We start from the raw sequence: 13963 nt of genomic DNA on the forward strand, positions 1-13963 counted from the left end.
ATACCTATACAAGGTTTTGGGAAGAACATGAGTACTACCTAATAGTTAGGAGTCACAGTTGCTTCAAATATATAATGGGGTTTCCCCGTCATTATGTGGTCGCGAGGTTATTTTGTTAGTCGAGTCGGTTTAAATGCAACTGAGCCTCACGTTTGAGATTGAGAATAATGCTTACTTGGTTAAAGTAACCCTTTTGTTACAAAGGGAACAGTAATATGTATATTTTGTTGATTACATTATCAGACATGCTAAAGAGAGACTATTTTGCAATTTACAATACTAAGTACGGTGTCTATGCAACCTATTTATTTCGTAGAAGATAAAAATACAATTTTAAAATCAATAACTAGTCTCTATCTACCTTTGCATTATGTGCCATGATGTGCACCTCTGCCTACCCCTTCAGGGATAAAAGGCGTGACGTTAAAAAAAACTATACTACCTAATACTGCAAAATATAAAAGACAGTTAAACAAAACCGAATATATTATGAAACCTACCTATAGTTCCGACACGGGAGCATCAGTTCATTGATGAGTCGTTGCAGCGCCAGACAGGGTAGTGCTGGCGATCTGAGAGCTCCTCTGCACCAGGCACAGCGGGACATGCGCCGGGAACACCTGCCGCACCAGACACCTCCACACCACGGACAGACGCAGGGTCCACAGCACTGGAAAGTCAGGAAAAGTTATATTAGTCTTTGATAAGTGAACCTATAAGTGATTGTTACACTGTAATATTATGATTAAGCATGTGTTTTATAATTGAAATTGTGTAAACAATTGTTGGTGAACCTATTATAATAAAACAAAAAATAAATAAAATAAAGATAAAATGGGTAGAAGAATAGAATGAAATAAAATGGTATAGCTAATTTGATTATTGAACTTGAAGTTAGGAGTTTGGTAATACGTTTTTTTTTTTTTTCAAATTCTCAGTGGCTGGTTGTTTGGAATGGCTACTTAATTGAACCGTTATTCCTATAACACAATTAACGATAATTATCTGTCTTATATGTATGTGCAATTTGCAGATAGATAGATGTAAATGATTTTCATTTGCGTGAAGAGAATTCTTGATCATGTGAGTTGCATAAAGTTAAAATATTTAAAATTTTAACCGATCTTTCAAGTAATTAAGCGGTTTAATATTAAAATACTTCTACATGCAGTACACTCAAGTATATCGAAGAACTTTGAAAGAATTTTCATAGTTTACTCGTACTAGGAAACAACACACCTACTGCAATAGTTAGAAAATCAAGTTAGAAGTATAAATTAGCAATTAACGTGCTTAGTTAAGTTATACATAATGAAATATTAAAGCACCCATGTGCATTATAATCACCCTATATTTACTAGGTAACTTGTGTAATATGTAGGTAAAGTGCCAGTTGGAAACGACGAATATTCTCGAAAGAGGGATTGACTAGTGAATGAAACATATGACGCTGGACTTTACGTTGCACAATAAATTATTACTTTTTCCTTATTATTTGTTATTTTCCTTATTCATGTATCTATCACAGAAATGTTATTAAACAAATGCAATTTGATGACCTTTTCGTTGCATATGGGATTATCCAAGTTGATAATTAATGAATAAAATCTTTTTTTTTATTCGCTGAGTCAAAGTTGAAATCAGTTTATTTCTTTTATAAGAAAATGTGTATTAAATATGGTCTTTATTTGCCTTTATTGGTTATTACAAAAGATTAAAAATTCAATCTCCTCTCAAAGATTGCGCTTTATCTATTGTTCATACATAAAATGATATAAAACACATTTGATGTGTGTTTTATGACGGAAACAACTATATAATTTGCTATAAAATATCGTTATTGCTTTTATTGACATAAAACAAAATATATGTTTACTTATCTGAGCATTATAATATATTAGTATATGATATTCATGTGTAAGTGTGTGGTTTTTAAAGGACGTTATTTCAAGTGGCCTATCTAATGATAATAATTGGTAAATTTTTATATTTCTTTGTCCGGTAGTCGCATTTGCAGCCACTCGCCCAACGAGGCAATTTCTGTTTAATTTAGTTTGAATTGCCAACCACAGCAAAACAATATCCTGTTTTTCAGATTTAGGAGAAGGTTTTAGGTATATTATCAGAATTAAAAAACAGGGAATTATTAAAGAGAATTTTTGAAACTCTACAAATATTTTGTACAAAATCTGAAAATTTCATTAAAAAACCTTTGCTTAGTAATAAATCCCCACTGGATACGAGATGGATTTCAATTGATTGATAAATCATTGGCAGATGCCTTTAATCAACAGTACACGTCAAGACGTCTACAAGTAGCTGACACAATGATGTATATTGTCTAAGATACCTAATCCAAGAGGCTTAATCAACGAGGGTGCATAGAACAAGATGGAATTACATTTTAAGGAAAGGGTTTTAAACGAAGCCTTTTGCCCCATTTCCATGGAGGGTAACGTAAGTACAGATGGTCTTATAATCCTTACGCTGAATATTAAATGAATGAGATTTAACTTGGATGTAAGGGTTTGAGATATCTGCGTGTATTTTTTGCTTGTTGAACATGGAACGAGCATTACTTTTTTTATAATAATTATTTAAGAGTGGTGTCGATTTTTTTCTTTTAATAAAGCTCTACACTAGCGTTTTCTCCTGTGTGGGTGCGTTTACAAATTTTCAATTTTACATGCACATGACACGCAGACCCCAAACTACAGTTTGTGGATCACACAAAAAGATGTTCCACGCGGGTATCGAACCCACTACACGTTGCACGGCACCCAGTTGCCTAGACACCGCGCCAAGCAAAGCATGATTTAAGGTAGTTTTGTAAGTGATTTTAGAGTAATATAAGCATAAAATAATACGATTTGGCTTTAAAAGATTCATTAGAACTCATTTTCATGCAAAAATAAATGATTATAAGGAAACCACAAAATTTTGACATTGGTATAAGAATCGTTTAGCGTTGGAAATAAGATTTCTTTCCTTCAATTACATTTCGACAGATCCAGTGATTGCTTCATGACATGGCGTGATTTTGCTGACAACTTCTCTCTCTATAAATATTCTGAGTATTCTGTCACCAGTTTAATTATTTTTCGATGAATTCTAATTTCGATATCATTTTGCTTGACTTTAATTTTTTGGTGAAAATTTCACACGACAATTCACTGGCTGGATTTTTTTGAGAAAAATCTTGACTAGTGCGAGTATCAGTACATAATTATGATAAATTGAAAAAAACTTTTATAACGACTTCGTAAATCAATAATGTTTGCCCGTTTTTACGTATCTGGCGATTAACTTACGCGGTTTTGGTGTAGTTATTCCAATTGTCTAGACATTTTTAACTACGAGATACTAGCACATCAAATTTTAACCTTATTACCAGACAATGAAGGTATAGTTTAAATAAAAATTAAACTACTTACTTGTAAAGGTTCCAAGCATATACTGCACTCTGAGAAACGTGAGATCAGTTCATCACAGTTGGGGCAGGAACATTGAGCTGCGTGGCCTTCCTCTGAGGATACCAACGCGGGCTGGACTAGCGGGAGGGATTTATCTGGAAACAATAGAAAATATTTGTTAATTACATTAGCACAATCAACAAAAGTCTATGACAGTGTTCTTCTGGAGTATGCCTGTCTGAGCCTTCTCAACATAAAATAATTTGGCAATAATGAAAGAAATACAAAGAGGATATGTTATACTAAATTTCCCTTTAACACAATGCGTGACGCTTTACGGGGAGCGCGGGATGTTACAAACCACGCCCTTCTCTATTTTCCATCTAGCGGTCCCATACTACAAAATGTTGCCAATTGTCTTTTGTATTTGCTTCATCATCGGATTAACGTTATCTTACTTCCACTCCCCAAAGAGTTTGTTGAGTCAACGACGTATCAAAGTTTTAATGTTACAAAGCGTGATATTTTTGCTAAACACTAATTAAAATTCTAAATCGTAAGCTGTTACTGACAATTCATTATTAATTTAATTTCACCAAAATATTATAATGACACTTCGACTAAGTAAAATGCCTCAGTAGTGATTAAGGAAGCAAAATTAATAATTATTTCATGAATCTTAAATGTTCCAGTGTTTTGATCTATTGAAAGGTTTCCTTTAGGCCAGTCTTATCCTCGTTTGTTGAATAATTTACCACAATTGTCATTAATATTGAACATTATTAATTATTATTGATTACTTATTTAAGTGATTGGAAACGCTTTTGTAGTATTACTTCAATCTTGATTTAACTTATATCGAACTAGCTTTTACCAGATATTACGACAGCTCAAATAAGTCATTCCCGTTTTTCATGTTTCCGTGAAAATTTAGGGAAATCATCTCTTAGTGCTCCCCTACACTCTTTAAGGAACATACATCCCAAGTTTCAGCTTCCTAGGTCTAACAGTTTTCACTGTGGGTGGTCTGTCAGTTGGTCAGTATAGGAAGAGTTTTTTTTTATGTACAGATAATTTATTTGTACAATAAGATTCTAAGATCTGTGTTCGTCATTGCTATGGTTATGTGGGTGTGACTCCGCTATGACGCGTCATTTCTCGGAAGATTTTGTCATTGTTGATTAAACGGTAAAATATCCAAAAAAGGCAATGTGATGTGACTGCAAAGTTTCAAATAACGAGTTAAATAATAATTGTGAGGAAAAAGTTTTAAAATGTTATAAGGATAACCTTCACATTTTGTAATACTTAATTCTGATTTTTTAAATCAAAATTACCTCATTAGGATTTTTCCTGTGAATACTTTAGTATACCGATAGGTATACGTCCTAATTGGTGAATATTAACATTGAACCTTCTCCGTGTGAGAAGAGGCCTTTGGCTTTGGTCAGCCATGGCCACTTATAGGCTGTTGATGTTGTTGATTAACATCATACCCAGAAAGGAAACCATATTACGACTATTTGGTTCACCTGATTTGTTATTTTGGGCAGGAATCAAATCTTCAATACTATACTACTTAAACCAACTAGATGCGTTTGATCATAGATCAAACTAGTGATACGATTATTTAGTGCAGTTTATTAAAATCTATTAATTACGTCATAAATATTATACTTAATTACCTTACTTAGGACCGACAGAACTGTTCTAGAATAGTACTTGGAATATTTCCAAACGTAATGAACTTGGTTGTTTATTGACCAGACCAACAGACGACTATTATCTATATTGATATTCGAGGAAATAATTGTTTGGCTGTCTGTTTGTCTAGTGGTATACCTACCTATAGCATATAAATTTAAAAATTATTGGAAAATTCTTTTAGCGTCGTTTTTGCCTTCGTGATGCTCATAAGTATGGGTCCCTGGTGTGGCTTGAAACTAGTTGAGTAAACTATTTAATAAATGAATAACTAAGATTATCTACTGTTTTATATCGATATTGTTTCAGGGTAAGGATCTCTTCAAGAGGAACCTTTTATATTCTACATGAGCGAAACCATATGCAAAATAGTAATGTATAAAACAGTTGATAAGTACAATATTCCATTTATATGGACTGATATCATTATTATTATTGCAAGTTTAATTATAGTTATCGGCTTATATAATATTATTGGTTGTTGTGTTGCAATTTTACTGCCAAGTAATGTATTGCGAGTAATGAGACGGATAAATAAACAAACTGTTTATTGTATGAATGTAACATTGTATTGGGATTTATGAATGAGATTTGTTTTTGTCTACTTTGAATGCACGTTATAACATTCTATCAATACTTTTAATTGATATTCTACATTATTAAAAAAATATAATTATTATAAGGCAAAAAATCTATTGAAGTCTACACAGCAAGTACAGATGGGTGCTAACAATTTTAAACTGTTTATAGGGCTTAGTACGAGTTTGTTTTACGTTGAACGAAAACTAAACGAAGGTGCTCTGATTGGTTGATTCATTCGCGCTCTCATTTCGACCTACCTACGAAGGGTACGTATACTACGTATTTAGTTTCACCCCGAATATAAAACGCAAACGTCGCAAAATTTCTGCTCTATAGAAACTTTGAAGTAACAAGTCTATTATTATTATCTAATATCTACAAACTGAACCTTGAATACTTGTTCGTTGTACGTTTAATCATTCGATAGTCTGATAATATTTCAAGTGCACTACATAATGTTACGTCACAACAGACAATATTATACTGAAGTATATTATCTAAAGTGTTTCTTATAATTTCAAGTTTTAACCTTAAGTGCAGATAACATTGAGTGTATATTTGCACTGCATTTGGCATTGATAACTGTTATCGACACTTTAATTCGATTAAGAGTTATGATAAAAATAACAATAGTACTTGTTGTTAGTATCGTTATGTAAGTTTTTTTGAGATTATTTTTAGAAATATTTTATAATTATAGGTATGTATTAAATTATGTTTTACTCGTTTTAAGGGACTTATAAATTGAATGAGATTTCAAAGACCCTGATAAGCAAAAAGTAAGTACATAAGTGTTATAGTAACTACAAATCTATTTACTGATTACTTGGTATATACCTTATGTTTATTTATTAGTTAATCGTTTTCATTGGCTAACTACTGTTGTAGTGCCTTCTATTTATTAACTAGTGTTCGTAGGTACTTAACCTAAGTGGTCTTTAACTAATAGAAATCTAAGCTAATTGGGAAATACTAGATGTTTCTGAAGAAATGTAGCACCATTTTACTTAACTAGGATGTATGACTGAAACAAAACTATTTTTCAATTTGTCCTAGGGCATACTCTTGATATACTCTTATTCTTGTATAAAGTACCGTAATAGGTCAATGTGTCTACCTTATAGATTAATGAAAACATGTAGATCTTTATTTGAGAAATAGAAGTCAGAGACATAGTTTTTTTGCTATACAAATATATCTTGGTTTGGATAATAAAGCGATACCTGTGCACTTGTTTTACCTGTAGCAGCTATAGCACGAAATTATAACCCCGATTCTATCGGTACATTGCTAGATTTCTAACTTAAAACTGTGACAATGTATAAAGTCTTTGACATAAGCCAGTTTATAATACACATTCAACCTATGGACGCACGTTCAAGAAACGGTGTCCACCGTCCGCGTATTTATAAATTCACTTTTTAAACATAAACTTCCACTAGCGTTTGTCGATTGTGTTCTTAAGAGCATCGTGTAAAGTGATTCACAGTACTCGATGTCAATGAGCTCATAATCTTCAGTACTGTTGATAAATTGCTGAAGATACTGACGTCATAAGGTCACAATATTATATAATAATATGCGACGCACGTCAGATAACGTCCAAAAAAGATTTTTCGCAATACAACTGGCCTTGAACAGCGTATTATAAAATGATTCGCTAATTCTTAAGACTTAGATATGGTCATTTTGCGTCGTATTTGTATCTTTTAAATAGCAACATTTGATTCGGTATGTACCTATTGGGGGTTTTATGGGTGAAAAATGTCGTATTTGTAAGTTTTAGAAACAGATAATAAAATCCTTGACATTCATCGTTCTTTTCGCTAACCTACGTAGTATCCTAATCAAAGGAGGAAGGAAAACAAAATGTATGCAATTTACCGGGTAACAAATTAATGTAGAAAAATCCATGATTTCATTCGTAAAATTTGCGGATAAATATAATATTAAAACGTGAAGCAATAGTTTAATGGCTCCGTTGAAAGAGAAAGGACATTTACGAAGTCTTGTCGAAAATCTAGACGGTTAAGAAACACTGAAGGTCTGTCTGAGATATTTTGTTATTGAAATTTTTGACAAGGTCAGATCCATCTTTTTATATGCAAAGTAGAAAACTGACAACGTGCTCTATGTTCAAGAACATAAAATTCAATTTAAAGTAATAATGGAAATAGATGACGATGAGTAATGAGAAAATTGTTTTGATTCATTATAAGATCTAGAGTCTAATGATAAAACAGTAGAAATGATATAGTTTTTGTTAAGGAAAGATAATAGAATTCTCTTTAGCAAGAATACTAAAGCTGACGTAACCAAATAGAAAGAAGAATTGAACAACGGTAACAATTGTGACGTAAAAGCATAATACAAACAAAATGGCGGTACTTAAGGTATAATGAAATATAATACTCCCGCTGATCAAGGAAGAATCGACAATGATGTAACTTCACATATAATAAAAGATAACAAAAGAATATGTTTTGGAAAATCACGGAAGATTGTATGGGTGAACAATGTGTGAATGTTAATTGATCAAACACAAGCATTAGCATTGTCACACTCGTGTACTTTATCTCATTTTATTTGAGTTGACTTAGTATGAGTGAATTCTAAATAGGCTCAATCTTCATCTAAGTTTATAATGACATCTTCTAATTATATTAAGTGTTTTATGGTATAAGCCGGTAATATGACAATTTTTAAATCAGTCCTGCAAGATTTCGGTATTAATATAAAATCTGCTTCTAATATTGTGATCGCGAGACTTTTTAATTTCAGTCAAGTATTGTTAAGATTATTTTTCCATTCGCAGCAATCTCAATTTTAGAATGAATTCTGAATTACAATACATTTTAGTTTTATTCGATGTTTTGGGAATATTTATTTGTATCGTTAACATTATAATTATTAAAAGAAACACGTTCGATAGCACTCTATGTAGCTCCTACACTAATATTTTACTTATTCTCACACAATTTAAAATTCTTCAAATGTACAGCATCGGATGTATTAAAAGTTTAATGGCGTCCTTAGTTCCAAAGGCGTGTGTATGTAATTATGTATTAAAGTATCCGTCTGACATATTATTATGTGAAGGTTACAAAATGATATAATGGTACTAATGCATGATTTGAATGTTGGTGCATTGTGAATTTAGAAGGTGTTAAAGACCCAAGGGTCTTTTTTTGGTCTTTGGTCTTTGGTCCAAGGACCAAAGAACTACAGTAAACCGCGATCTGTTGCTGAGTTCTAAGAGATGAAATTTGTTTTCTTTTTTAGAAAAGACTATGCCCCACACCAGGATTTTCTCCTGTGTCGTGGGTTCGTTAACAAACATACAAGTTCACATTCAGACTAGAAGCAACAATTTGTGGATCACGCAAAGAGTGGCTCCGTGCGGGAATCGAACACGCTAAACGTTGCGCGTTACCCAGCCACGGTGCCAACCGTGCAGTCAAAATTATTTATTAATCATTATACTAAAAACCTAACCTCAATAATCTCAAAAACTACTCTAAAAACCATTAACAAATCCGTAATTACCTCTATAATTTATTGAATTACGATATCACAAAAGGAGGTAAGCACTTTAATACGAGCTGTAATCAAAACCGTATTCATTACATAATGTTATAACACTGCAAGTCAAGGCTACGAATTACTTCACATGACTATGCATCGCTATTCATTACTGGGTCAACATTAAAACGCGATTTGCCGCTATATTATGTACGAATGGGCCGGCTCGACTGGAGTGATACCACGGCCTCATATAAAAGTGACGTGAAACAACGCTTACGTTGTGTGAGTGAGGTTACCGGAGGCCCAATACCCTCATCCCAATCTTCCTAATGCCTGATTTTCTAATAACCCTTACATTTTTCACCCCCAAAAGGCCGGCAACGCACTTGTAACGCCTCTGATGTTTCGGGTGTCTATGGGCGGCGGCGATTGCTTACCATCAGGTGATCCGTATGCTCGTTTACCATAAAAAATGCAATGGAATTTGGTTCGAAAATAACCGTTACGTTTCAAATTCTTTGGTTCTAAAAAGTATTGGATAGTGTTGCGAATTGAATGTTAACTGTTGTTCTATGACGTACAATGGAAAGAACGATATTTTTGATAAGTTATATTTGTGTCTGAATGATAGAATATCAAGAACTACTTGACGATTTTTCATGAGAATATAGTTTTTATAATAAACTTATTTTTTGAGTGGGGGATAATCATCCAATGTCTTCTTTCGCCAGGGCGAGGCAAGAGGGAGTGTCAGACTCTTACTGACTAAAACCTCCCCGTTCCTACTCCTGCTTTTCGAGCCGGAGCCCCGGTAAGCCCGCTAGGTAGTCCGCAGCTCCGGAACATTTTATAATAGACTAGATTAGGTATAGTGTATTCAAGTTTTATGCAATTAAAGGCAGTAAGTTGGAAGTCAGAGCAGGTCAACCAATTGACCAACGTGTTTGGACATGTGTACAAAGACAAAAAAAACCACGTGACTTTGATCATGAAATCACACGTGACTTGTAAACTTTAATCTCAAGCCACGTGATTAAAGTTGCAGTATTTTTTGTATACATGACTGCACATCGACCTGCACATAACCACTTTATCATGGTCTCGCTTTGTATAATCTTTCCGCATATTCATCGGTCAGTTTATACTGGTTGTGCATAGCTCGATGTGTGCCAATGTCTTGGTAGTTTGTCCTCATTTAAAAACTAAAGGTCAAAGCCCAGATTAACATAGTTTTTGATCTTAACAAAGAATGATTATAAATCATACACATGCGATGTAGCATGTAATTTTGTATTGAGATTACAGACATAATATAAGTAGTGATCTTGATTTATGCACCTTGGTATCAATTCAAATCATATTTAGTTTTTGTTCATCACATCACACTAATATTATAATGTGAAGATTTGTTTGGATTTTTGTCCGTCAATCACGATGAAACTACTGAATGAATTTTGATGATACTTGGTATACAGAGCAGCAGTCAGAGAGCAGCATTGAGCCTATTTAGAAAGTTATACCTAAAACATAATGTTTTCCTTTAATTATGTGGGATGATGTGGGCGAAACTGGGGGCATTACCTCATTCAGTATTTTACAAATACTTAAGTAGTGTACTCTCGGTTTTTAAGAAGCGGCACAAATAAGTTAAAGTTCTAAGTATTTTACATGTAAATTCTAAGAAATTGACTAGCAATGGTATTTCAATACAATACGGTAACCATTCATTAACACATTGTAGTTTCATAAATCTTTATATTGCCATAAACGTTTAATATAATATTAGGTATATAAGTTAAATGGCATTATATATGTCATTTTTCCTGTTGTTATGTACTAATGCGACATTCATGTGAATGAATATTCACTCTTTAATACATAAAACTACACAATAGATATAGAATACCTAATTTAGTATTAACTTAATTAACAGTTATATAGATAATGGACTAAATAAAATGACAATATGTTAAAATGGATAGGTTAAATAAAGCCGGTAAATTAATTAGCATCGAAATAGGTAGACGTATTGTTACCTAGTTGTTACAAATTATCAGTAAAAGGGAATGCGTAGGTTGTGCCACAATTTATTGTATTGTTTATTTATCTCTCTGTTTGCCATGTAATTAGGTATATAAACTATATATTTTTGGCTTCTGCCAGTGGCCTCGCTTGTATTCCCGTGGGTTAAAAAGTAGCCTAGGTGTTATTTCAAACGATATTCCATCCCTGTTCCAAATTTTATCCCGTTCCCTTCAGCCATTTTGACGTGAAGGAGTAACAAACAAACAAATATAAAAACATTTGCACTTACACTACTAGTAAGATTTTGTAAGTAGCTATATAGCTATTACAATATGTTGTAAATAGACTAGTATGAATTAAGTATATATGTATAAGGTATATTGCACTTTTCCATGCAATTAGCGTATGCTACTAGAATGCATCGGGCATTGACTCGGTCAAATATGTCAATTACTTTTGGTACTAAGCGATCTCACTGCATGAAATAAAATATTTATGATCGTGGAAACAGTTTTATTCATATTCGCAATTGGTTAATTGAGAATGCGATAAGAACTGTTTAGGTTTAGGTGATTACCTACATAACTGAAGTAGTTTACTGTTCCAAGGAAAATCAGAATATTAAAAGTTAACCCAGTTTTATGTCAGTAAATAAATAATTAAGAATCACCAGAAAAATTATAGTACTTGTGTACAGCCATTACGCGTGTTTAGCTTTTCTTTACTTTCTGACGAGCCTTTAAACACCTGTCAACCGGGATTACCCACAATCTTTAAAAAATGTGTGACGTCTACACCTCATTATTTAATTTTATCAAAAAATCTCTAACGTCACAACCATGAACCATATCTTACTCACCCATATAAAATTTATCGTCATAATTATTATGCGGAAAAACTAATGAATTAAGACAAAGTTATCTTTTAATGTAAATAAATATAAGTGCAAATAAACTTAGTCATTAAATAAACAAGTGAAAAATCTTAGATTTCGTTTGAAACAGTGACGTATGAAATTCTTTGAACAAAACGCCAAGATGGAGTCATTGATAAAATCTCTACGTTGATTCATTATCAAGAAATGACGCTTGGTGTTTGATTTTAAATCTTATTAGTTAATAATTGAGGTTGGAATTTGATATTTATGGAATGTCCTGTTTGTAATGTAACGGATTTTTATGGTTAATGTTTATTATAGAGGATAATCTTGTTTGTTTAGGCTAATGATTTCAGTGTTCTGTATTCGATTTCGAGATTACGTTATAAAAAAATAATCAATAATTAAATCTTATTTATACTGCGTTTATACTACTGTAAGCGGTATTAAAATGGCTAAACGTTTTATCTTTCTCTTGGGAAATCATAGTATTATAGCACTAGCTAGCGTAGGATTAAAAGTATCCTATCACTTAAGTCAGCTCATTCCCTGTCTGTATACCGAATTTCATGAAAATCCGTTCAGTAGTTTCAGCGTGATTGACGAACAAACATCAAAACAAAATTTCACACGTATATTGGTCTGATAATGTGTGATTCCCAAATTATTTGCTAATTACACTTAGATATTGTGAAAATCATTACATAAACACATGCTTCAGAGAAAAAAATATATGATAGGTATTTACAAAAAATATTAAAATAGATTCTTGAGTAAATTAATTAAATACACTGAATAAGTCAATGTATGAATAAGTTTATGACGAATTTAGAATGACATAATGAATCTGACATATCATTAATTCAACATTGTTATTCAATTCTTAAAATGTCGCGTGTCGTAATTATGTTAACAATGCGATTCGATTGTTTTGGCTAATTAATTGTTTCAATACTATCTTTCATTATTTAGGCCATAAATTAACAAGATCACCTTTGGTATTATTTCAGTATTTAATATATAGAAAAAATACTAATTAGTACTAATATTATAATGCGTACAATCCTATACAATAAAATCTATACTACTACATAAAGCTGAAGAGTTTGTTTAAACGCGCTAATCTTCGTAACTACTGGTCCGATTTGAATAACTCTTCTTGAGTTGGATATGTAGTAACGAAGAAATTTATAGGCTATAGAGCGGGTGAAACCGCACGAAAGTAGCTAGTTTACCAAGTTATATTATTGTTAGGGTACTACATTACCTACTCGGAATATCTCTAATGAGTAGTTAAATTTTCAGACATTCAGTCAAAATAAAACTAAGAAAAACAACAACGTGGAAACCTAGAACAGCAACAGCGAATAATAATACCTATATACATGAAATTTTACGTACGTACCTACTATCTATATTATGTATATACCGTTATACATACCGTTTAGTACGTATCGATCGTGCAATATGTCAATTAATAAAATATTTCTAAACTGCGTGTAATATTTGTACCGGTGTGCCTATCGATCGATTGGAGAAAATCGTTCAATGACCTCTGGTCTTGGCCGCAAAGACTCATAAGTAGTGAAATGTAGACCTTCATCGGTTCATCCTTTATTTGTCTGTATGTGATTAAAATTAATGGAGTACTGAACTGTATTTTTATAGATTTTGCCGATTGATAAATTGCCTTAACAGATACAGGAACTCGACTAGTTTCAAGCCATGCTAGAGCCTTATATTCATGAGCAGCGGTACGCGAAATTAGTCGTGCGTAAGTTGAAAAACATAATAATTAATTTAGTAAGTAATATTAATAAGTAAATTAATTTCCATT

General features: G+C 32.5%; 2 protein-coding genes across 7 annotated transcripts in view; one reads left to right on the forward strand and one right to left on the reverse strand.

Moving 5' to 3' along the window:
• LOC118272456 (adenylate cyclase type 2) overlaps positions 1-13963 on the forward strand; it is a 210907-nt gene that overhangs the window by 110713 nt on the left and 86231 nt on the right. The gene's annotated exons all lie outside the window — the stretch shown is intronic.
• Positions 1-13963, reverse strand: part of LOC118272457 (probable E3 ubiquitin-protein ligase sinah) — a 46909-nt gene that overhangs the window by 3832 nt on the left and 29114 nt on the right. For all 3 annotated transcript variants that reach the window (XM_035588985.2, XM_035588984.2, XM_035588983.2), the window contains exons 3-4: positions 3435-3568; positions 501-670 (exon numbers count right to left, since the gene is read on the reverse strand). In XM_035588985.2, coding sequence (XP_035444878.1) covers positions 501-670; positions 3435-3568 — 304 coding nt within the window. The remainder of the gene's footprint in view (positions 1-500; positions 671-3434; positions 3569-13963) is intronic.

Source organism: Spodoptera frugiperda, chromosome 4 (assembly GCF_023101765.2).
Source record: "Spodoptera frugiperda isolate SF20-4 chromosome 4, AGI-APGP_CSIRO_Sfru_2.0, whole genome shotgun sequence".
Taxonomy (NCBI): Eukaryota; Metazoa; Arthropoda; class Insecta; order Lepidoptera; family Noctuidae; genus Spodoptera; species Spodoptera frugiperda.